Genomic DNA, 26,696 nt, shown 5'->3' with positions numbered 1-26,696 from the left:
GTCACTTGGGTTCTTAGGATCACAATGGTGACTTTTTAGTTCCATTGATACCGAGGGCTTCAAGGTGGGGGGAAGCAAAGAAACAGGAGGCCCTTGTGCATCTTTTACTTTCCTTTGGTTGTTTTGGTGACGGTGGGAACATGGCAGGTCGCCTCTGACGTTCATGTCCCTTTCATCATTTCCTTATTTCACTGCAACTTCTCAGGGCCACAGCCAGCCACAGATATTTTTTTCTTCTTTCCGATCTTTTATCAGCTAGTGAGGTAGCTAAGCGTTCCATCTTAAGTCGAAGAAAGAAAACCAAATGAAAGTGAAGATCTTCTCTTTCATTGTTGAGGAACGCTGGCTTTTTGTCTTCTTGCTTTGAAAGTGCATATGTTCATGATCCAAAAGGGGGGCTGGTTTAGTGGGCAGGCTGCGGCTGTGTGACGGGCAATAGCAATTCAACTGCTACGAGATGAAACCATGTGTGCTGCTGCATTCACATGAGGAAATCGTCTCGTTGGTGACATTTGCAGCTTAGTGATTGGCTCCTATCTAACAATTTTTTCCGGCCTTTCCAACAAGTCAAGCCTGTTTTCTTACTACGAAGTAACAATGTGAAGACCCAAATGGCGAGAGGATTTTTTTTTTTTAAATTAAAAAGGTGGATATATAGAGATTCTAAGGCAAAGGTGGCACTATAATTGACCCAATGATAATCATGAAGCCGCAACAAATTATTGGACACGATGATGTGTTGGTTTTCTTTTTTTTTTTTCCTTTCCTTGGCAAAGGCAAAAGCTAGCATTGCCGACATGCAGTAATTTTAGAAAAACGCAGTGATCTTCTTCAAAGATTTCGACTGATGATGGCAGTCAATTCAACGAGTCGCACTATCTTTGTCATAGTTCAAAGAGATCATGGTGGATCTCATTGCTGAAAATACTCCACTATGACAAATATCCCATGGAACTTTACATGTATTGAAAATTGTATAGAAATAATTAATATACAAGATGTTTTCAGTCACAGGACTGCCTCATTGGGCGTTGGAAAAAAAAAAATATTGGCTTAATATTTAGCAAATGATAAGTCCTTAATTTTCTTTGTTGAAGATCTCAAATTCAATTGGTAGAGAGGTAGATGAGTGGCGGTTCATGAGAGGTGAAGCCAACCCCCATCCCCCATCCCCTATGGTCCAAGGCAGATTATGGTGCACCTTTCAACTCATGAATCATGTATGCTACAGTTTGCAACCTAGATGGGTAGCACCTATGGGAATCGAACTAAGGATGTATCATCAACATAATACTTAAGTAAACCGGCTATGCTAGGTCCTTCGGAGCAGAGGTAGATGAGTGATTTGCTCTTATATAAGAATTAAAAGGCAAGGATGACTTTGCAGAGAAAGTCTACAGATAGTTGGAAAGAGTTGCTGTCGAAAAGTGTCACCGCACTCTAGGTGTGGGCATATTAGAGAGAGTTGTGTCTACTACAAATGGGGCCCCATGAATAAGAAGCTGGGTGTTATATTGCCTCCTATATGATTTGATCTCAAAATCTTTAGAATTTTTTATATCAATGAATTTAAGACTTTATCTTCTCTAGTTTTAGGTCAAACTGTAAATTAGTGAACATGTAGATATCCTGTCATGAGAACTTTCTTTTGTTGCCCAATATATCATCACCTTGCACTGACAGTAAGAAAGTGTCTCTCATGGTGTACGCAATACTACCGAACCACCTAAAACTCTGGTGTCTACATTGTTTAATATTCATTTGCTTTATGTACCGGTAAATCCTGCATGCGTTGTCATAGTACCAAAGCTCTTTCTTTGGTCTGCCTACATGTGTGCCCTATATGCTGATTCTTTCTCCATAGATGACAATGATCACAACAAGTCCAAATCAATGGAGCGCCCCAAAAAGCACATGTTTGAAGATTACCACCACTCTCCTAAATGGAGCAAATTAGTTAAGCATATGGTTGTAATATCCTATAAGAGGGATATGGAGTGGAATGATCATTAGAGTTGGTTCATGAACATTTGTTGTCATAGACATTATACTACAAACAAATTGGAAGAGAATGTGACACAAAACTTCATGCTTAACTTTGTTATCATGAATGACTCCCATCCTTTATGTGGTAGTTCCAACCCATACAGTGATTGCTTCACATATTTAGCATTGTTGCTTGCTGCAAGCATAACTCTAAAGAAGAAATAAGGTGGACTAGCCATGTCCAAGAATGAGAAACAAAATAGTTTCTTCAAGTCCCCTTGAACAAGAGTAAACTTTGTAAAGATGATTAGAATACACGTTCATATTTCCAAGAGCTATAGCTAGTTGTAGCTCCGAGGAGTTTTATAGTTGTAGCTCCAACTGAGGAGTTTTAGTATAGCTTTTTAACATGTAAATACAATAGTTGTATGAGTTGTGAAATAAACAATCATTGCTAAATTGCATCAATAAATCCATAATAATGACAAATATGCTTTCACTAGGAAGAAAGGCAGTGGTAGGACTATCAAGGGCACACTTTGTGATGCATGTCTATGTCATTGTTGAACTTTAATAACTTGCTACCAGCACCATGCCACATTTTATAGCATGTCTAACTCATGAATGGTGATGAAACAACTTAAGTTGACATACGTATTGGACCTGTCAAATTATGGTAATAACATACTCGTCCATTTTCAACCCTATTATATTGTTATTTTAATTAGCACATTGGTTAAAGGAAAAAAGAAGAGAGAAACTTTGGTTGACATATCAACCATTCACTAAAAAGGATCTCATGATTTGCATGTGTACCTTCATATTGAAAGTGCTGCATATCCTACACCTTTAATTCTTCTTAAAGAAGATTACATTTTTATAAATACTCATTTTGAATATATATTGCACATTAAATGAGATGAGAGATCAAGAAATTACTTAGTTGGAGTTATAAGAAATTGAGTTACTCCTTTACCTGGTTAAGCAATTGAAGGAACATCAAAACTGGCCACAAAAAAGATAGTTACATTAAAAAGAGATGCAGTTGTTTAAATGTTATATATGTATTTGAAATAGATAAAACAGCTTATTATTAAATAAACTTCTTTATAAGTAGCTGATAATCTAGGCAATGTGATGATAATCTCAATTTATTCATTGTAACCAAAATTCCACAAAACATGTATAACTTCTTATATATATATATATATATATATATATAACATACTCAATTTAACGATTATGATTTCTCATATGCTTAGTTTCTGAGTTCCAAGTTGTTTCATCTCTATTTAAAGAGACACATGCCATCCCTCCTTCATTCTTGAGGTTGAGAAGATTTTTTATCCTCAGCCAGTTGGTCAGACATCTATTAATTAAACTTATCACTCTTTAGAGATGGAAACTGCGGGCCTCCATGACTAATTTAGAAGTTGCTTTTGAGCTGCAGCGACTGTTCCATTTCAGTTTTGGAATTCAAGGCAGTTAATTGGAATAAATGCCTATTAATTCCTAAATCAACATGTAAGCATATGACCAAGACATCTAATTTCACAACGGGAAATGGTTGAGGAAGCTCTACTATGCATACATTTTGTTGCTATCTTAGGAAATTGTGTGCTGACATTCCATATATGATGTTCATTTTTGTTGAGAAGGCCCTTTTCTTGATGAAGACCTCATTTGAAGGGGAGCTTGCATATGTTTTGTCGTTAGAAGAGGATGGGAAATTGATGGTATCAAAAAGAAATACAACGAGTTACGTTAATTAGAAAAGGTAGAGCATAACATTTATGGCAAGTCATCTCAACAAAAAAGTAGTGCAGTCAAACCAACATGCTAAACCCCAAGACGAGGATATAAATGCGTATTGTTAAAGCTCTCCCATGCACACACACACACGCTATCAATAGAAGAAAAAGATTAAAAAAAAAATACAGAAAATTTTTACGTGGTTCAGATACCAAAGTTCTCTACATCCATAGCCGCATAGAGATTTCACTAACTCGGAATTAAAAATACAAGTGATAACTGCTCCCTCTTAAGCATGAGAAAGAATTAGGGGAACACCACAAAACAACAAAATTACAATAATGCCCTTACACATTTTTCACAGAAATTAGAGAAGTCTATCAAGTATCAGTAATTACCATGGATTGGAAGGTGGAAAGGTGGAAAATAGTTCCCCTTGTTTTGGGTTTTACCCTTGTTTCGGTTTTTATTTGGTCCTCTTGGAAGATGTTGTCGGAAGTCTAATTTGGGTAGTCCCTATCAACTTCATGTACTGATCCGTTTATGTTGTACTTATTCTCCATTTTTTGTTACTGAAGATGGAAGGCCAACTATCCCCAACCACGTGAGGGAGGGATATTCCAGTTTGTAGACGGACGAGCTTGATGGCGATATATACAAAGTTGTCTGAACTGCGCTGTGTGGCCGATTCAACTGCATTATGTAGTAAATTTTAACTATTTTTTAATATTTTAAATTTTTGTATTTTTAATTCATAGATACATTTCTAATTTACTTGTTCATTGTCTCAGTACAGTATATTCACCGGAATGTTTGCAACATTGGACGTAGTTGGCAAGAGTAACGTGGTTACTCGAAGGAAACAAGCAAATGACTTGAAAAAAAATGCATATGGAAAGATAAAACCAGAAAGTATGTTTTGAACATCTCCTCCGTTTCTTACGTCTATCATCATGTTAAGCTCATATACAACTGGGACTCTCTTATACTGACGCCGGTCATTTTTTCTAATGAATCCAAAAAAAAAAATCTGGCAAAATCTTTTGTAACAGAAGCAATCAAACTCAGTGATGTACATTTGAGAAGTAGTGGTAGAGCCAAAAAGAATTCACGTAAACTTTTAATTACACAGTGACTAACTTTAAATGTATATACAAAATATTGTGGCAGGGAGATCAGATCCTCTCTCTTCTGGTTCACATGTGGCGCTACTCGTGTCATCAAGAATTTCGTTCTATTCATAACGCCAATGATGCATGGTCGCCCATGTATCTTTTCCAAAGTTTATAAACAGCCAAATATTCTTGAAAAGGAAAAGGAGAAGCTACCGTAAGCCGTATGATTAGATCTCAGTGCCTTGCCCATCACCAAGGAGAGACCAACTTCTGGCTGGTGCAAGGAGCTGGCCGGCCTGAGTCTGCCGAACGTATATATGCAGCTTACTTTCACTGTGCCAACCGCTCCAAAAATTCATACTTTCACCTCATCTTGCTCCTGTAGATTTTTTCCCTTTTTTTTACTTCCTCGGCTGAGCAGGGAACTTCAACTTAACCTTTTCAAAGGAGTCCTTAGATTCTTCAGATGTACTCATCCTACTTTGGATTGCAGATTCATCGACTTGTTTTTTTCATAAAGAGGGGTGCTCATGGAAACAGAACCATGACTGTCTGCATGACAGCGACGTTTCTCACCACCATGGCAATGAAACTCTTACGACACCAAAGGCAGCTAATAAAGAATGTCAACATCCAACAGTTGGTTTTGTTCAATGTCATCTGATATGTTTCTTGGGAGGATGAATCTCCATGTTGGGAGTCCAGGACCATTGAGTTCTAGTGATGATGCTTTTTTTCTGTATAGATCCCATTAAGGTAGAACAGGTTTTTCTGTAAGCTCAGCTAGCATCTAATAAACTGGTAGGACTCTGCAAAACCCCAGTGTTCTCTTTCAAAAGAAAATGTCTACATTAAGTCAAAGAAAAGATTTGTTCACCTGGTTGAGCTGTCTTTTTAAGTTGAAGAAAATCAAAATGCCCAATATAATACAAAAGAACTAATCAACTCCCATGTGGTTTTAGATAGAAGAGATGCTCAATATGCAGCATACAGTCTAGCGACCCAGGTTAGCAAGATTTTGAGATGAATGACTCTCGAGTCATTCATCTCGACTCTGTTCAGATGGCATATCAGGGTCCTGTATATGCAGAGGCGCTGCACCATAGATGAACCCTGGAATAAAAGGATGAGTTTCTTTATTATGCACTAGCCTCATATCTGCAAAACTTTCGTGTTGACATTTCTCAAGATGGATGCCAATTAGATGTGCTCACTGCAGGTGGTGAGCAGATGGTAAGAAGGGAGAACCTGTCAAATGCAATGTGACATGCTGGTGAGATTTTGAAATATTACTTTACTGCCTTATTAATTTACTAGATGTCAACTATAGCAGTAAAAGATTCATCTTTTTTATTAACTGAATAGTAAGAAGTCCGTATTCTCATGCCTTCATATTAAAGGAGAAAAAAATTCATGACACTCAGGGCATCTCAGATCTCACACATATTCTTTTGACATATCTTATCCTGATCTCTCATCGAACTTGAAAGCCATGAAAGGGAATGCCTTTTTCCAACGGTGGGAAACGACCAGTAGATTCTTGTGCTCATTTCGGAAGAAGCGTTAACTGTGCGTTATCATTATCTTTCTCTGTGCACGGTTCAACCCAACTAGAAAGGAAAACACTGGAGTAGAAAAGGGCACGTTCTATCTTTATTGAGGAGAAGAGATTGCCTCTGCTTTTCAAAAAGGAAGATGCCTACCCTACTCAACTTCATCTATTGAAATCGAAAGCCATGAAAGGTCGCCTTCCAACGGTGGAACTAAGACCAGTACATACTGTAGATTGTTAATTTTACTCGTTTCGGAAGAAGTGTTAACTGTGCATTCTCTTTTTCTGTGCAGAGTTCAGGTCAACTAGAATGAAAACACTTGAGTGGAGAAAAAGAAAAGGCCAGCTTGCTCTTCATCATTGAAGATGCCTAACATTCCCCAATTGCTAGCTAACCAGTTTACCAGGAATGGTACACTGTATGAAATGAAATGACCGTAGCTGGCCGTGGGAGGAGGAGAAGAGAGACGCTAGTGTGGTCCTGACGATTCGATAAGAAACCTTGCCTCTACATACGCAAGTTGACGCTAAAAGGACGCTTCCCTCATGAAAGGTGATGGCGTCTGACAAGTGCTCAGCAGAAAACCAATAGAGAGAGAGAAATCAGGTCCTTGTACTTTCACCAGTTGTAAATATTTCACCAAGTTTAGTAAACTTTGTGCTCTGGGAATCGGATGTGCGTGACTATTTGTAAAAACATGCAGTAACTTATGAAGGAATGAGAAAAACAGGGCCCTCTTTGAATTTTTATAGTCAGCCGCGCGAGTTCGATACAAAATGAACTAATTGAAGTTATTTAAGCTCGAACGTATATATCTAAAAGTTAGCCACCTTACTAAAAATTTCAACTACAGATTTTGTGCTCATGTTTTAAAGGCTAATATATTATACATGGATTGCTTAAAAGCCAAAGTCAAGATCGGGTATGGTGGCGGTCATCAGCCTCATACCTAGCCAGTCTAGTTGTTTAAAGTTTCCTAACAGTTATGGGAAGTTTGAGAGTCACGTTTCTTAAACTGGTAGATCTGATGTGACATGACCATTCTGATGCAGAAGGAGCTCCGTAGCAGAATCCAAACTCAATTAATCTAAGCAGCTCTTGACGTTAAAATCCGTAATTAGCAAGTTATATTATGTTGCAATGGCGTAATATCATGCTACATTTCTGTAAACAAGAAACACACATCTTGCACCAACACACAGGGCATCTCAATTCTGCAACGCCTAAGCATCGTGCATGCCACTCTGAGTTGCGGACTATGATATGATGCATGACCCACTTCCAATTCATGATATATTTGTATAGTACAACAGGATAAAGTGCCATATTCAGCGTGGCTTCTGGTTCTTGAGAAGTAGCATCTGAGAGGTCATATCTACATAGATACCAAGTAAAAGATACCAACCGCACATCTAAATAAGTTTGTTGCCCTAAATACAAGCAAAAGAGTGAACAAGCTCAGACCTCAGAGAAGCTCAGCCACATTTTCAGCAAATCCAATTATGCGGTGGCAAGCCGTGTTAAGCTAATTCAGCTCCCATTTTTATGTCGATAGAAAATAATTGGAAGCTGTATCAGTTTGGAAGTTAAAAAAAGAAAAAAAAATCATCTGCGAAACCTCTCTACAAGTTTCTCATGTATAATTGCGTCGACGTACTTTACATGAAGATTACAACGCTTGAAAACTAATTAAAATTCCTTGAAAATGCAAAAGGTCCAGCATTGGCTGCTTATGGTCCAACAAATTTTAAGAAAAAACAAACTAATGAATCATGTACATGGAAAAACTTCTTGGGAAAAAACAGCTACATTATCTCCACAGAGGCTGCAGGTTTATGATGGTATGCAAAATGAGGAACTGAGAGCTGGAGGCAACACACAAACCAGGTGAGGCCCAGCTGGATTGCAACTGATATTAGCCACATCAATGCTTGGCAAAGTAAGATGTGGAGGTCGGACATATCCTGCTGCCAATGGCATGCATACGATGGTGATTACTAACCGGGAACCTGTGCATTTTCCAGTGAAAGGATGAAGCATAATCACAAAATTAATCATAAACAAAGAAAAAAATACATAATCAGATGAATATATGTTCTGTCCATAAAATGCTCCTGACAAAAAAAAATTACCATTTGAAAGGAGGTTGTCTATGAGAGAGAAAAATACAGAGAAAGAGAGAGAGAGAGACCTTGATTCAGTGATAATGATACATGGCCGCGCTTCCTCCCAGCAATCATCCAGTTTTCTGGATTTGCATTAACTTCATATAACACCTCATCCTGAAATAACAAAAAATAACCAATAACTAATTAACAATTGAAGTCCTTAATATTACAAGAACACGACTATATGGTAATGAAATGCATATTATGAAACTTAGACCGTCTTGTATATCAGTATCTAGTGTACATGAAAATCTTTTATCAACCATTTGTGTAATATTCGTGGTTCTTATTTTATGTTCATGGCTTCTGATGCCACCTCTTTGAAAATCAAAGGCTGTGGTTTGCAACAAATGCGACATAGTAAAATTTGTCTTTGTTTTTTTTTTTTTTTCAATCCATTGTGACAAAGACAAGAAAAAAATCCATATTGGAGTGAAAATACATTACAAAGACATATATCCAACTATTCACTTTTAGATGTGTTGCATTGCTAAAAGCACAGTCACGAATAACATCTCGGAGTTTTAAACGGCGAGGTTTCTCTCGGGTATAATACAGCGAGCTTGAAAAAAAATGGGGAAAAAACGGAAAAATATGGTAAATTTTTAAAAATTTAAAAAATAAAAATGGGGGAAAATAAAATAAGTGAGAAACTAATAACATGAACATCAAAAGATAAGTAGATTTGCAACAAATAAAAAATGAAAAATGAAAAAAAAAACTGTTTGACATTAAAAAAACTGAAAAAAATGAAAAAGTGAAAAAAGCTGAAAAAAATGCGAAAAAAACACGTTTTTAACGCGTTTTTTTCGTTTTTAACATTTTTTTCAAAAAACACGTTTTTTTAAGTTTTAATCTATCATGTTTTTTCGTGTTTTTTCTCAAAAAAACGCGTCTTCTGTGAGCCTGAAAGCACCAAACCAAGGGTAAAACTAAACGATACTTACAAGGTGAAAAGGTGATGTATCATCTTTGGATTTCTTAAAAGAAAATGCACTTTACCCCAGGTAACCACTATATCAGCTTAACAGGTAACAGAGATAGAACATACGAGTAAACAGGGAGTGTCCATGGTACTCACATTATTAGAGCAAGATGGACTCTTCTCAATGTTCTTCAATCTTTCTATTCTCCATTTCATGTTGACCAATTGCCCAACTCTCAGGCTCTTGGAAGGAAAAGGTAGAAAACCAACAGCAAGGCATGGATCAAGAACTGGCCTTTGTAAGGCAAGTGCACACTTGAAAAGTAGCTGCTCCTTCTCACAGGTTTTCTCAAAATCAGCATGATCTAGCACCATAGGTAGATGTGCACCGATTGCTCTATTACCGGCAATGTCGTACCTTACATTCAGTATGCTATCAGATTTAGGTAGCTTCTGGTCATCTGAAAATTCAATTATTTATAAGGTTCTACAACTGGCCAAACATTAAAAAGCAACTTACACTAAACTAAGAAGCACAATATATGAGCTCAGGATGAAACAAACAAATGAATATTACATCATCCAATCAGTAGAAATAGTGAAAAATGGCCAATACCAAGCAAAGGAAATAGTTTATACTTTATACATGCTGCTTTATGGATTCAGTTGACAGTGAAAAGTACAATGTTTTTGCTAAAAGCGAACAGGGAAAAGAAGAGCAGTGGACATGCACTTGCAGTAGAAAGAGAAACAAGAAAACAGGTAGACCAGCAAACAGGGAAAACCGGAAAAGAAGAGCAGTGGACATGCACTTGCAGTAGAAAGAGAAACAAGAAGACAGGTAGACCAATAGATGCATGATGGGTTTGGCGGGATAATAGGAAAAAAAACCCTGTATGTGTCATCATTTTGATACCAATGGAGAATATAAAGGAGCTGCTATGGTCACAATTGAAAACATTATACTAGTTTAATAAGAGCTTGTTTAACATGTTCAGATCTTACTAAGAAAGAATTCATCAACTTTAAAATAATTCACACCCCAGTGTCATTGAAGAAACAAGGCATGGACTGAAAGAAGTTTAAATATCAATACCAGCAAAGAGAAGCCATCAGCATATTAAAGCAGCTGGGGACATAGGCAGAAGGAAATACTAGAACCCCTAAAAGCTCAATTTACAAGGTCTGAAATAGCAGTGTTCTTTTTTCATTATTTTTTTGACAGCACGCCTCACTTGACAAGATATTTTTCTCATCAGAAAATGTAATATCAGCTATGGGTTTTGCAGCATATTCAAAACAAAAGCAGGTTACCTATAGGAGAGATGCATTCTGATCTGATGCAGAACATGAGTCCAGCTCTAGATGATGAGCAGATGACAAGTGGAAAGAACTCTGATACTGGTCGTCCATCAAACTTTCCCACATGAATGAAGCCATCTTGAAGTTCTAGCCATGCATCATAGACCGTCACTGTTCCCTTCACTTGTGAATGTAAAATTACCTATAAATATCCACAAACAATGACGGCCTGTAAAATAAGAAACTTAACCAATTTTTGAGTCAATTAAGAAATCTACAAACAAAACTGGCAACACTTCAAAGAGAACAAAAGAAATTAACACTACTAAAACCAACACTAGATAATGAGGATCAAAAAGCAAAATTCACATCAACTTATTAGGTGGATCAATTGAAGCAACATGCCATTGAACATCAAGTTGGAAAAATCATGAAAAGAACCAAAAATACCAGAGACAGGAAGCTGAGAAAGTATACAAAGATTGTGAGGCTAGAGCAAACATTTAAAACAAAAGATGAAACAAGAAAGCAGGGCATTCTTTTATATACGGTACCTGCAAAATCACCGTACCATCATTGCATTGATCAGCAACACGGACACTCACGTGAAAAGGGTCAGTAAAATGTACGGCTATAGTCCTGGAAGATAACATTTATATGGTTTAAGATGGCGCCAGAGAAGAAGAAAGAGAAAGGATAGTATGAAACAAAGTACCTTTCAAATGTCTGGTTATGGGTAGTCCCAAACTCGAGCTTCAATGCAATTGTCCTCATTCCATCAACAACACTCTGCATCTGGGGGACAACTGCTCACAGCACAAATATAATTCAGCTGGAAATAGGAAGACAATGACAAAATACAAGAACATCAATTTTCTTAAAAATAATCTTGACCTGAATAAGTTCCTTGTGGTAGTTGGTCATCAACAGCACGGACGGGGAACCATAAGATAGAGGTTATATTGCTTGCCCAGTCCGGCAATTGCAATTCACCATTTTTAAGTACTAATTTTGAGCATCCACTTGCATTCGGAGAAACACTATCTTCAGAGGTAACTTCTGACATTGTTGACTGTTCGGAGCCATGAAATGCCTTCTGATCTGCCTCCATCTCAACCATGCATGTTTCATCAATACATAGGCCTGGACCAGTTTCTATGTGTAAGATAGCACCTTTAAGGGAATAGTTAATAGGCCTTATAACTAAGCCAACCCACTGAGTTTCATTCATTAATAAAGCAGATGAAACAGCTGCTGCAACATCAACCAAAGGTCTTGGCTTGGAAACCTGTGGCAAGCCAGTTTTAACAATTAATAACAGTTTCATCCATTACAGAAAGACAGCTAAATAATGTGAAGTTCTAGCATTAACAAGGAAGTTGCAGAAATTTGACCTTGCCAAACTAATAGCTCAAAATTACTGCAAAGTTGGTCTAAGATTATAAAATAAATTACCTTTAAAACTGGCCGAGTAGGTTTCTCATAGCTCATAAAATCATCACTATCGGGAAGATCACCTTTTGAGAAGCTATGTGATCTAAACCGCAACTGTCCTATCTGTCCAGTTAAAACACCCAACACGTACGACCCTGGGTGCTGGGGTGGTACGAGAAGTGTAACATTATTTTTTCCAGGCTTTAGTATAGGTGAATCAGAGCTCTTGATTGCCTGAAATCAGTGAAATTGAAGAAACAGGGATCAACATCCTTCCACCAAGCCAAAAAAGGAAAACGAAAAAACAACTGCTCTAACCTTGACACCTTCATCTGCACTAAATGTTGCTATGAGAGTGAGACTTAGTGATTCAAGAGAAATATCATCAGGAAATCCACTCCATACTGTCACTGACAGTGTTCCAGGATCTCCATCACACAACTCCAGCGGTGGCCCTGGATTTCCTGAAAATGTAATTAATGATGACACATCTAAAGGAACTGGATGCTTCATTTCGCTGTGAGCAAGGCGCACGACCTCTGATTGGAAAGCCTCACGCTCCTTAGTTAAAAATAGGCTTCTTTCTAAAGAAAGCAATCTGACGCAGGAAGAAAGATAGCCAGCTTGATCATTGAGTTGCTTCTGACACTCGGCTAAATTAGGAAGAACTTCTGCCAAAAGATCATGCCACCCTTCACCAGCATAAAGTGCACAGACCTTCTCATATGACTTGGCAGCAAGATCAAAATTCCCATGCCTAAAAGCAAGAGCTGCAATCTCACCGTCAAGGACAACTCCATGCCTTTTCCACCATGAAAGATGATAATTATCAGCTGCACCTTTTGTCAGCTCCAGATATTTTTTCTACATCCACCGAGAAAGAAAATGTCTGAATCACGTAAAGAAAAATCATAAAATCTGAAAGAAATGCATGAGAGAGAGAGAGAGAGAAAGAGAGAGGGAAGGAGCAAATACAAGGGCATGTTCCACAAGTGTAAAATTTTCAGGAGAATGATAACTGCATATCACCTAATAGAGCACGTGAGCTGCTGGTAAAATGTCCAAAGTACCTTTCCAGAAGCAGAAGTAAAGCCTATACCTCAGTCCCTTAATACTACATGCATAATGCATGTGCGAGAGCAGTCATAAAGTAGGAAAATCATTTTTCTTGAATCAATTTGGTAATGCCTTTGAAATAGGAAAATGTGGCATGAGAAATAATGACACACTATACTTTCAAGCACATCGTGGCTTTGAGATTGAAATGCTTTGTGTTTACATTGCCAACGAAGAAACCTTTGTGGCACATATTTACCTCAAAATTTTTAACTGATGAAAGGGATTCCCAAAGATCAGAATCAGATATTGTACAATGCAAAGCATGTTCTGCAGCAACATAGACTTCTGAAAGCTTCATAGGACGATCAACATGAACTCTAGATAAAGATGATTCAACATTTCCAGGTCCTGAACTGACTCTGGACATGGAAGGTTTTTGGGCTTTATTTAGCGGAGATGTCATTGATATACCATCTGAAGCTGGGCTGCCACACATTAGCTGTCTAAGGAACCGAATACAGAAGAATGCAGAATAATGAAAAGAACAGAGCAACAAGAACTTTCAAACCCTGGTTGAAACTATAAGTAACTAAATGTTTAGATTACCCATCCTTCACAATCAGATTTTGATGGCCATCAAAAAGATCATATATGTTTCCTGCTGAAAGTGATGCCCTACGTCGATTTGCTTCACGAAGAAGCACCGAAGGTTCAAGAGGTAACAGCTTCTTCTGAATTCCAAAAGGCTTGACTCTTGGATTTGGTTCAAGCATCTGCAAAATTGAATAAGACAATCAGTTGGCTTGCCAGTTTTTCATTTTTCCCTACATTTATTTATATATGTCACAAACTGGTAGAAAGCTAATGCAATACCCAAGCTTGTGGAAGGACTTGAGGGCAAGAAGTGGTTACCATGTAACTCAGTCCTTGTGCAAGACATCATACAATCTAATGGCATAAGAATCTACTGAAATTGTTCCTAACATGGCATAGGACAGGACTGCTTCAACCATAGCTGCAACTATTATTGGTATTCAGAAACATTTAGAGGCACTTATTGTGCCTAGCATAGAGCAAGACAGGACTGGTACTGACTTATGACACTTTTTGCTTTAATGATATTCACTGACTTGAACACATTCCCAAAAGAAAAGCATCTAAATGAAGGAAACGTAGGACACAGAAAGTCCACTTTACGAACTCGTATTCCGATAAGAGAAATGAAAACAAAATATATGAAAAGCAGCATCAGACTTGCCTTTTCCTTCTCAAGTACCAAATGCGAAGTGTCTGAAGGAACTAACGGCCAAGTAGCAGGTTTAGGCCAGGGCAACAAGCTCAAAGAGGCACTGCATGACATAATGAAAGATACATTTAGCACATTCAAACAATGGCAAACACAATAATAGAAGGAACCAATAATAACAATCAATCACATAGAAAGAAGAAAACTTGTAGCAGTAGTGAACAACCCGTCATTGATAAGCAGATTGAACTCAGAGAAATCAAATAAATAGCAAGTAAAGGATATGAGACCAACATATTTAAGAAATAATTTATAAACAGCCACTTAAATCAATGGCAAGTAAAGAGCATGAAAAAAGGACATAAAAGCTTTGAATGGAGAGATTAAATAAAATTGATCAGTTGACATAAGTATGGATTCATTATCTGTTGATTACCAGGGAATCAGGGATTCTTGAAATACATGCAACATATTACCAGAAATTGAGATATACCTATTAGCAGGGCTTCTTTCTATCTCCATTCCATAACCTATCAAACATGCCAACCTCATGAACTGCATTCAAATCAAATTGGCATCAGTAACATCAGGAAAAGCCAGAACCGTTGTAATTGAGCATGTCGAAGGACGTGAAGGAGAAAAATGCTAAACAGAAATACCTCTCATACCAAGTAGTAATCATGACCAATGAGATTCAAGTAAATAATGAATGGCTGACCAAGAAAAGGAAAATGATTTTCTCCAATGATTTGATCAGAAATAAGACATATCAAATGGAAGCAACAAAATAAAACATAGAAGGTAAGGACATCAGCCTAGCCACCACGACAAAAGCCCATGGAGAGAAAATCCCATATGTTCGATAATTAAGATGACTAAGTGTATTCTGTGATTGGTTGTCACAATTAACATGCTAAAAAAAGAAAGCAATTTTAGTGTCAATTTGTCAGTATTGTCTTTCACCCAGTCATGGTTCTGGGCATAACATATGGACTTTTTAATTAAAATATTTTGGCACATAGTTAACTGCCAATTTTTGAAGGTTTAAAAGACCAAAATCTAGATTTTCATGCAGATATGTGAAACGTTTTCCTATATACAAGCTGACTCTTCAAAAAGTTGTGTGACTGTGTGTAACACCCCAAAGATTGAGTCCCGTATTGAAGATTGTGATCTTCAAGGGCTTATAAAGGGGATTATTGAATATATGGTTGTCCTGGTTCCTAGCCTTTTTGGGGTTGAAGCCGAAACTACTAGGGGGTGGGTTGGGATCTGCCGAACCTAGAAATGAGTCAGGTTGTTACGGTGGTATCAAAGCCGGTTCAACACTCGGACCTAGGGTCCCACACGCACGGACGCGTGTGTGTTAAGGAGGGTGGATTGTAACACCCCAAAGATTTAGTCCCGTATTGAAGATTGTGAGGGATCTTCAAGGGCTTATAAAGGGAGTTATTGAATATATGGTTGTCCTGGTTCCTAGCCTTTTTGAGGTTTGAGCAGAAATTGCTAGGGAGTGGGTTGGGATCTACCGAACCAGGGGCCGGAACCTGGAAGTGAGTCAGGTTGTTACACTGTGTGTATGTGTGTCTAGATTCTTGAAAAGGATTTTTTTTTTACCATTTATATTCAACTGCATAATTTAGTTGTGTCTTTCAAATACCAAATTACAAAACATTGGCAGTAATTTGAATCACTTTTCAAACAAGGCCTTTGATTCAGGTGGTTCAGCTATACTCCTGTAATTTCTTGTCTTAAATATGCCAGCAACTAGCAACCTACTGTTGATAATAGCTCCACACACCTGACTAGGTAGGTCAGCCTGAAGACAAGTTGAATTAGGTGTATAGTCTGCTATTTTTTGATGCGTGATCATTCTATTAATAAGGAAATACTGGGGAGGCTTTACTGAAGGACAAAGGGGAACTAGAAAAACAGTAACTGAATGAAGCATCATGTGAAACTGTAAATGCTTTTCTCACCCTAGGCATAAAGCTTATAAAACATGTCCACGTGAGTTCTTCTAGATCAGTTGCTGAATTAAATCTGGAAGCATCCAAGTAATATGTCCTTAAAAAATAGAGGGTCTCTGTACTAAAGAAGTATCAGAATGAGAGACCACCAAATTTAAGACATTGTTCCCTTGGTTTGAAAAGTATCAATCATCATTCAAGATGCAGGAACCAAGATACTGCAAGCATTTGGGCATGGTGGAAGAGTACACCTGACCAAAAGCACCAAGAATTGAGACCCCAGTTTGTTTTAACCAGTAGTAGCCAGTAGATTCCTTATTAATAGAATGAGATGACTTTTGAGTTTCGAAGTATGATCATAAAAGGAATTATTCTTCCTATATTGAAAAATCAGAACTTGAGAATAACAAAAAATTGAAAATAGTAGCTGAAAATATTCAAAATTATAGACACCATCCATTGGTAAATTACTCATACTCTATAGCGCACAATTATGCCAGTTTGCAAGCTGAATATTGAAACTTGAGCAGCTTCACATATTAATGACGTAATAAAGAACTTGCACCTTTTTATGGTAAAAGAAAAATTACCTTGACCCGACTAAGTGAGTAAAGATCACCTTGGACGCGATAGAATTCCTTCTCCACATCAGGTGCAACAAGTCCACTATCATAACGGGGGGCGGTCTCATTAATCAAAGCAAGGCAAGCAGTTATCACCCACACTTCCCTCAAACAGAAGGGCAGGTTATTCTGCAGAGGAGTATCCAACAGAAAGAGAGAGAGAGAGAGAGAGAAGGGGGAAGAGAGAGACAGAGGGAGTTGCCTGTCAATTACATACCCATTTAGAAAGGAATCCTAATATGAAAGAAGAAAGCATATACATACTTCATGTAGTGATAATGCCTTTGAAAAACTAATAATAAATGAATAACCCCTTGTTGCAACCTCAACCGGTCGATTTAACTTGAACAAAAGCTGCATTCATTAAAGAAAAGAGTGAAATGCAAGGAGATGGTTGAACATTTTTCTTGTCACCTTTCTTAAAAGCATATGCAGATGCAGATGCGCTACATAGAATTATTAACAGGTAGAGCTGCAAAAAGGAGAGACCAACAATATTTAAAGCATATATACATACAAAAATACACACATATATGTATATATAAAAAAAGGATTAAACATCACAAAGCAAGCCACACATATGCAACAAACTGATAGGAAATACAAACTCAATAAGTAATAAGCTTGCTAAGCACTCTAAAAGGGCAAAAAAAACTGTTTTTATATCCAGCAACATGGTCACCATGCCGCTTAGATTTACTTGCTTAGACAATGTGCCTTGATGCCCAACTTTTCACAATAGTAAAATGTAGGCAGATTATATCTAGTACAAAAAATAACTTCACTAAATAATTTCAATTCCACAATGTATGCACAGAATTTTTCCTATCTTTCTCGCTTAGAATCTTAAGAAGCCATACAACATTCTTTGTTTTTATGACTTCAGAAAAAGCAGATATTTGACTAGTGTGGAAAAAGGTGACTAAAAACCAGGAAATGCAAAAATCAATTTCCAGGAACCAATCATTCCTCGTCCTCCCATAATCACTTTCAGCTAATTTCTACAGTTAGTTGTTTACATCATCTGTCTGCAAGTGGCTCATCCGAGAGAAAAGCAGATAGAAAAGAGCAAAAAAAAAGTCAGTGTACGAGTTTCAATAGTACATAATGAAACAGGTGTCAAAGGGAGACAAACACAATCCTTTCCTGAAGAAAACCACGTAATTTCCAGCAATTTTTAGCAAGTAAATAGACAATCTAAAAACTAAAATAGATGAGAAAGAAAAAAGATATAAGATATGCTCATATACTTTAAATTTAAGCTTTCTATGTTAACAATACCACGTTAATGTTAGATGCATCCACGAAATTTGATTTCTTAAGTTCATGATGAAATATCATTAATATCATAAAAGTGTTGTGCCAATATCATTAATAACATTAAACTTTTATGATTTAATATGCAAGAAATGAAGGAGAATTAAAGCTATGTGAAGGCAACCAAACGTTAGGTCAATCAAATGTTCACTTTCTGCTAAGATTGTAATAACTAATAAGAATCTAATTTCGATTTTTCCAAATCATTTAACAATAATATAAAGGTACAAGCAGGATTAAAAGATAAAAAAAAAATAATAAATCTAACACTTTAGTCTGCAATAAATACAGTAGTTGTCTGAAAATGAAAAGAACTGGAGAGAGATTTTAAACAAGTCACTAAACGCAGATGCATTTATTCACAATTGATAGTAGATGCAGTGCATAGAAGAGCAATAGACCAAACATACAAAACACAAAATGGTCTCTCCACAGCCAGTCATCCATAATATCAAACAAATCATTCTCTTCTTTTGGTAAATCTATCATGGTATACATAAATTTGATGATGGTGAGATAGACAAGATATGCACCTTAGACTGGCAGGCAAAAAGATACTGCCGAAACTCAAATTCCCTAAATGTATCATCCAATACGATGTCAGATAAGGGCTTGCAACTTGGCTTTAGGATCGCAGCCTGGTCGTCACCTTTGTCCATGCCACCAAAATCTTTCTGTTTACTGTTAGGAGTATTTACTGCATTTAGAAACAAACAAGTTCATTAATTTCTCCTTGAAAAAATTTTCTAAAGTGAACCATAACTGAAAGACAAAATAAAATCAAACTAAACATGTAATATAGCTTAATATTTACATTTGTTTTGCAATATATTTATATATAATTATATATTAACAAGTTTTCTCTTATTTAACATAGACAATTACAAAAAGCATCAGCAAGGAAGCACACATCTCAGTTTGATCCTATTAGCTTGGGAAATTTTGAAGATCTAGAGCCATGGATTGAAGAAGAACCAACTGTAATATTTGATGAAGAAGATCTTCAATGCTTCAACCTTGGAGCTGAAACAACAAAAGAATTTGTTGATCAAGGAGAGCCTGCTGAATATGTTGGTGAGGATCTTCAAATTCATGAAGATGAAGATGTAGATGAGAATGAGAATGAAGATTATGAATGAGAATCGAGACTCGAGAGTGCTTTCATTTTATATGTAGTGGCATTGAACATTTTCACAATTTCATGATAATCTTGTGATGTAAATCATGTAAATGTAATACATAACATTTAGAACTTATTTTTTTATGTGGTATCTCATAGACTTATGAATTTTATGACTTGTTGTGCTTTGTAGAATGATATTGACATATTGCTATGAATTTTCATGTCTATGAATGATGAACGCGTAATCTTATAGCAATAATAAGTCTATCATTATCTAAAACATGTTTTTTATGAAGAACTTATTATTTTTTATTTTTACTGATTTTTTATAATTTTTTCGATTTTTTCAATTTTTACTGATTTATTATTTTTTTTAAATTACGATACGGTACCATATTTTACGATACGGCATATCTCAAAGCGTTTCCGATACGACTTATGATATGCTTTTTACAACATTGATATACTCTAGCCGCACCCCTACGCCAAGTTTTCTTAGATGTGCCACACTGGCACCACCCCACACCCATGTGACACAGGGCTCAAGTAGTGTACACTGTAGGTCTAATCTTGGTCCTACCTAGCCAAGTTTTTCCCTCAAATTTTTTTTCTTGGCAATACACCCACATTTAGAAAAGGGTTTCATGCCATGCCACATGAGCAGGATAAGGTATGGGTGCTGATATGATAGAGTAATTTTAAAAAAGTTGTGTGTGGCATATATAAACACACACCACACACACATGCTGATAGCCTCTAGGCTCTGTCACACAGGTACCAGCACGGTACCAGTACGATACGGGTACGGGTACAGGTACGGCCTTGGGTACCGCAGGGTACTGCGTTGACCGCACCCGCTCGGTCAAAGTTGACTGAGTCCAAATTTGTTTGGTTTTAATGTTAATGATTTTTACATTTGAACTTTTTAAACCATTTTAATGTTAAAATTTTTGAAATCCTCATTTTAATGTTCCACTTCCCTCTTTTTTCTTCATTCTTGCTTCGTAGTGTTGGGATTCGTTTTTTGCTTCGCTAGCTCCTTTATCTTGTTATGTAAAAGTTTATGTTGTTCTTTTGTTTGTGCTTATGCTTTGTGATTTTCTTCGGCCTCAATTGAGCAGTAAATTTGCGACTGAGGGGAATGCGAATCAAGAATGATAAATTTTGGATTATGATTTATGAATATGTTATTTTGTTTGTAATTTTTTGATATATATATGTGCAAATATGTTATTATGTTTAAAATTTTTTGACATATATATGTATATGTGCATGTGTGTGTACGGCCGTACCCCCGCACCCAAGTTTTTTAAAAATGGTCCGTGCCCGTACCCGCACCGGCACCCATACCTGTACCTATGTGACATAGCCTTTAGGGCTATCAAGGGACTGGCGGCAGGGAGAAGAGAACGAGAAGGGGAGAGAGAGAGAGAGAGAGAGATTAGGAGGAAGCATATATACACACAGACATAGGAAAACTGAATTTGACTACATTACACACAAAAGGTGAATATGCCTAATAGTCAAAACCACGCTGTCACCAAGTTGACCTGACAAGCCACAAGTCAACCCATTAATATTTGAAACCTGAGCAACATAAAACCTTGAAGGGAACAAGATGCATTCACATAAGCTGTCACAGTTTTGATGGCATGAGAGTCACGTCCCTTCTCCTGAAGTGCTGACACTGGTACAGCAGCCTTTAAAACATGCTCGCATGACCCAATATGTGTCATCTTAACAGCAGTCCACTAGTCATGCAACTAGACACTAATGTGCAATCATTAATGCAAACAGAAAGATCAGATTGTCTACAGGAAGAGACATTAACACAATAAAAACATAAGCAAGAAGTAATTCAAGAAAAGACAAGAGAGAAGATTGTCAAGACAAACCTGTCTCCAGGTAGCAAAGTTCTAATTCATCGTATTCGCGCAATGAATCTTCATGGAGATGAGCCATCTCAAACATGAAAGCTAAGCTCTCCTGTAAAATAGCAAAAAAGTGTAAGAATCCACCAGGTGAAAGAAGAACAGATGCATAAATTGAACATGTGCATACATATAATTAATAAGGTGCCGTGATGAAGGACTGGATCATATTAAGACCTGATCCACATCCGAAGTGTATTATCACCTAATCTATATAGGCGTGTTTGTGTATGGGCATTTATGTATTATGTTTGTATTGCAGGACAAATATATCCAATAAAATATTGCAAGTTGTAACCCTTATACATAATGAATGAGAAAAGGTGATTATCCACATTGAGAATCGTGACAGGGTTGGACCCCAATCTGTGTGTCTTCTCTTTTTTCTCCTCTATTGAACAGTTTCTGCTTTCCTCTTCTAAACATGAGATACGACCAGATGAAGGTCAGATCAAGGTCTCGCTACTGACTCCAAAAATATGACTATAGAGATCACTTATTAAAGTCCAGATATGCATTTTCATCAAGTTTTCTTATGTTCTCTTCCTTTTGCTCCGCATTTTTTCTACCAGTCTATTCTTCAAATTAAATTGAACTCTTGATCTCGATATCTGCTGTGTTTGGGTCTCCTTTTTTGAATATCCTTTTCTCTCAAAATCCTTAGTCACCTTCCTTAAGTATTGTCTTTCTCAAAAATCAAAAAGAAAAAAAACTTAATTTTTCTAAATCCTAAGTATTTATAATTCTTTACTTCATCCTTGAAACCTTAATTTCTCAACTTTCTGTATCTCAATATTCTCGTGCATTAGTTGATATACCTTTCATTCAGCACATATTATTTTTTCTACATCCTTCTCTGCAACCTTATTTCTAGCCCTAATTTCAACATGGATCATACAAGTGCCTTTGTCATGATCAGTCTGTCAATTCTAGTTTCCAACCAATCTACACAACAGAACCAATTACATATTGACACGATCTGAATTCTACCCTTTCCTCCATTTTTGTGGGCATGGACTCTTCCTTTATTTTTTTCTTGGTTTTTTCATTTTTTGCATTTCTTGTTACTGCATTTTATTTTCACATTTTTGCATTCTATTTAGGTCTTCTTTTAAATTTTTTAAAAGCTTGCTGAGATTTTCCTGAGATTTTCTATTTTGTCATACTATACCTGAGAAAAAACTTGTCATCTAGAATCCGTAAACGATGCATGTGACAATGCTTTTATCCCACCATTCATGACAGACAAACAAAGCATAACTAGATACACTAGCAATCATCAAGCAAATGTCGTTGAGATATCCCAACTGGTGGCAGATCTATTTAGAAAAGGCTAACAGAGAACAATTTTTAGTTCTTGAAATGCAAGTTCTCCACAGTTCAATGCCATGCACAACTTGAGGAACGCTAATTAGGAGTCACATTCATGGACTGTATCAAACACAGATGAGATTCAACTCCATGTTTATTACCAAATCTGTATAGGCATTGAACTGCGGAAATCATTGACAGGTTGAGCCCCAATCATTGTGTCTTCTCTTTCATCTTCTTTGTTTACAAATTCTTTTGTTGTCCTCTTCTAAATCTTACAATAACCAGTAAACATAGTAAACTAATTAATGTCAAACCAGCCACTTCAATGACTTCTGAGATTGCTTTAGTCAAGATTTCTGCACTATCAGATAAGACCATAATAATAAATTGACTTATAGTTACAATCATGTGTGCATGTAAACTCTATATGGACAAATGATGTGTATTTATCATAGTAATTACCATCATTCTCAGCGATTTAACAATCAGGCTCTTTTACAAACTTTTTTCAAGATGTCTCAGGATACAAGCTTTAAAACTTGAAATTTATGACAAACACCAAGAAGGATATCAGATAACAGGTTTTTTAGTATTATTATTACAAGATATAAAGAAAGTAGTAAAAGAGCTTTCTGAAAACATAAAAGAAAAAATCAAATGCTTAAATATTAGGAAAAAGGGCACATTCCTAAGTATCCCAGGGAAGTACTGGGAATATCTCAGGACGATATCACAAAGTTGAAGTTTTGGTGATAATTTTCTCATATTGTTGTTTGGCTTTTGAAATTGTGATGGCGTCAGGGTATTTTTAAAATATCAGGGACATTTTTTACTAATGTATCCGTTATCTATCTATATGCATGTTCCATGTGTGCACGCACATAGTCCAGTTCATGTATGTTTTCCATGCAATCCAGTGAACTGCACAAAATTCATAGTTTTTAGTGTAGTTAGTAAAAGGCTACCTTCAAAATGAAAAAGTTACAGAAATTCCAAACAGGCATAAGACGGTTTTCACTAAGTTTGCGGATCTCATCCTCATAAAATTGAGTGCGTCTGTCCATTGTATTTCTAATGGAATCAACCAATTTGTACTCGAAATCTGCCCAGAAATCTGTATCACTTCCCTGCAAATCCAATTTACAACACCTGGAAATGAAATAGGCAAAAGGCCAACAATAAATGTTCATGATTTTAACAAATGATAATAATAGACATGGACACAACAAACGTACAAACCAGCTAGTAAGATGCATCGGTCTCACCTTTCTCTTTTTTTTGTGTTAAATTCAACTTCAAGTTTGGCATATATTTTCTTCACCAACTTGGTTGCTTGATCATTGCTAGGGTATGCTTTGGAGACAAATACAATAAACCACTCCCGGTCATCATTTTGAACGATTAATTTTAGCCGGTTTCTGAGGATATTCTTGAATTCATCAAGATCCTGAACAAATTACTGCAAACATGAGTCATCGAATAGCAATAATATAGATATTCGATGTTTACGTAAAAAAACACTAAAGCAAAATAAACTAGTGCTAGGTATGGGAAAGCATGATCTGATTTGACAATCTCAAACAATGTTTTGTAACTAAGAACCTGGGACAGCCCAATACAGAAACATCCATTTTTGGGAAAGCTACAGTCTTTTAACTCCATGTCATGTCCCTTTAGACTAGACGTATTGGAATCTTGCAGCATCTTAATATCCAATTATAACAGTATGAAATGGCTAAAAAGAATATCAATTGTCTTCCTGGTTTCTACAGTGCAACTGTTTCAGGAATTTTGAAACGTGTTATGGAATTCCATGAAATTCCTTCCTTACTTGTCTGGGTTGTCACCTTTAACACAGAAAGAGAGAGAGAGAGATGCATATATTATACATGCACGTGGCATCTATTTTTAGATGCATCTAACAACAAGCTTTCCAACTAATATCCAAGAAAAACCTCTCCAAAAAGTCTGAGATATATATTCATATCTATGAAATCAATATATTTCATCTTTCTTATCACTAAAACAATCTGTTTCATATTCACAACTCAAAGTATCCATTCTAATTATATATTTATTCATCATTATATGTTATTCATATCTTGCATAAGTTTTAAATGTGACACGCAATCTATATGCTATATCTTCATGTCCAAACTGCAACCATAACATGCTTATGCAGCTAATTGTCCACAAACTATTGGCGTGAAATAACAATTATGTATTGATGCAGGTGAACTTTTGAAAATTTTAGAGAAGCTTTAACCTGAATCAAATTAGATTTGTGCTAGATAGGCAAAATCAGTCAAAAAGTTGAATGTAGTTCTTGTAATGAAACGCACATTGATAGGCCTCACCAAGTGCCTCATGATGAACTATATTAAAAGGAGATAATCATGAATGGAGTAAATAGAAGAACGAGATGACAGTGACGACCCAGATGCTGGCACCATAAGGGCCTTATCTGGGGTCCCAATAGACCCTTAGAGTCGTGGCTGCAAAAGGCACGAATTTAGTCCTTTTGAGCATTTGAAGAAAGAACTAGGTGGACACCTTGGTTTCAGAGATAACCTAAAGAACTTTACCAACTAGAAGACTGCTATGTGCACTTTGTGTTTGCATGAACACACAAATCTTGTCCATCAAGAAGAACAAAAGAATAATAATGAAATTTATGATGATTCAAAAAGACAATAGAGAAAGCAGGACCAGGTTTCTACCGATGGTTGGACCCTATCGAACGCACAAAACCATTTTCCTTTTATCAAATGGGAAGTCCAGACATACCACTCCAAGAAACTAGTTCCTAGACTCAAGTACAACCTCACTGTATGACAAGACTGCATAGCGGTCAAGGCGAAGCTGCAGTATGTATAGCTAATTTGGTGTGCATCGACGATTCAATAGCACCTTGGCCACTTCAAAATCCGTGTACTCACGGCATCTTACCATGATTATATACGGTTAAATGCCAATTCTCAATGAACACGGCCCTTGATCGCCCAATTGCAGACGAAGAGACCTCGACGACACAATTGTGTAAGCAAAAACACCTCAAGCAAGCGCGACAATCTTCGCACTCGGAACCGTTTGAAAGAACTTGCAATCAGAGCTAAGATGGTAAGAACGCCGTCATGGCGGTACCTCGCAGGTAACAAGAATGATAGTGGCGTAGGGTTCGCGGAACCAGAAAAGGTACTGCTCCTGCGGGAACCGGCTGCGAAGGCGGGCGTCGGTGGTAAGTATATACTCCACCGGCAATTTGTCGACGAAGATAGGGTTCCGAGTCTTGTTGTTGAGGCATGCCTTCTTGAGGGGCAACTTCTCCTCGAAAGAGTCCTTTACCACCGGCCAAAGATCACTCACATCCTCGACTGCGAAAACACAGAACCAGTCACCAGAGGCCAGAGATAGATAGATAGATAGATAATATATATAGAGAGAGAGAATGAGAGAGAGAGAGAGAGAGAGAGAGAGATGCAAACTTGCAACAACGAGGCGATCGCAGGAGCTCTTGATGGTTTGGAATTGGGCGAGGAAATTGGCCATGGCGGGAGTTCAGGGATCGGACGGGGAAGTCAGATCGGGAGAAGGGAAGTGGAATGCAACCCTTGGGGCGGGAAGATCGTCCCCATCTCCCTGTGATCAGATGGAGAGAGCTTCCCTGGCCGAGAGGCAGTCTAAGTCAGTCGACGATTCATGTTTCGGGTGTCACTCCTTACGATCCTTAAATCAAGCTCCCTCTATGTGTTTGACACGATGAAGCTGTAACCTCTGAACTCTGAAGTGCTGCAAACTTTTTTCTTGAAGTCCTCCATTTCCCAATTAATTTCATCGAATGCGCAAAATTTTAACAAAATTACCTCAAGCTACATCTT

The 26,696-nt window shown here is 37.1% G+C and overlaps 1 protein-coding gene across 4 annotated transcripts; it reads right to left on the bottom strand.

Moving 5' to 3' along the window:
• Positions 1-8,016: 8,016 nt before the first annotated feature.
• Positions 8,017-26,605, bottom strand: LOC116264062 (trafficking protein particle complex II-specific subunit 130 homolog). Of its 4 annotated transcripts, none has more exons than XM_031643996.2 (21): positions 26,304-26,593; positions 25,963-26,192; positions 24,084-24,265; positions 23,784-23,967; positions 21,469-21,559; positions 18,984-19,147; positions 17,398-17,487; positions 17,101-17,262; positions 15,034-15,095; positions 14,553-14,643; positions 13,901-14,067; positions 13,551-13,797; positions 12,554-13,099; positions 12,257-12,469; positions 11,696-12,089; positions 11,517-11,607; positions 11,356-11,440; positions 10,814-11,003; positions 9,656-9,960; positions 8,598-8,688; positions 8,017-8,415 (listed from the first exon to the last, which is right to left on the bottom strand). In XM_031643996.2, exons 1-21 carry the CDS (start codon positions 26,365-26,367, stop codon positions 8,240-8,242), a joined length of 3,825 nt encoding a protein of 1,274 aa, XP_031499856.1. In that variant the 5' UTR covers positions 26,368-26,593; the 3' UTR covers positions 8,017-8,239. The 4 variants fall into 4 exon arrangements, with proteins under 4 accessions (XP_031499856.1, XP_031499857.1, XP_031499858.1 ...); XM_031643997.2 differs by having other exon boundaries at positions 13,551-13,779; positions 26,304-26,592; XM_031643998.2 differs by lacking the exons at positions 23,784-23,967; positions 24,084-24,265; positions 25,963-26,192; positions 26,304-26,593 and adding an exon at positions 22,977-23,129.
• Positions 26,606-26,696: the final 91 nt, after the last annotated feature.

This window comes from Nymphaea colorata, chromosome 11 (assembly GCF_008831285.2).
Source record: "Nymphaea colorata isolate Beijing-Zhang1983 chromosome 11, ASM883128v2, whole genome shotgun sequence".
NCBI classification, from domain to species: Eukaryota; Viridiplantae; Streptophyta; class Magnoliopsida; order Nymphaeales; family Nymphaeaceae; genus Nymphaea; species Nymphaea colorata.
The sequence above is the reverse complement of the archived record's forward strand: the minus strand, read 5'-3'. Positions and strand labels throughout refer to the sequence as shown.

Excerpts from the sequence above, each read along its gene's own strand:
- LOC116264062 (XM_031643996.2), bottom strand. The coding sequence starts at position 26,367 with ATGGCCAATTTCCTCGCCCAATTCCAAACCATCAAGAGCTCCTGCGAT. Across the intron at positions 11,608-11,695 it reads ACCACAAGGAACTTATTCAG|TTGTCCCCCAGATGCAGAGT; the intron begins GTCAAGATTATT and ends TGCTGTGAGCAG. Across the intron at positions 9,961-10,813 it reads AGAATGCATCTCTCCTATAG|ATGACCAGAAGCTACCTAAA; the intron begins GTAACCTGCTTT and ends TTGAATTTTCAG.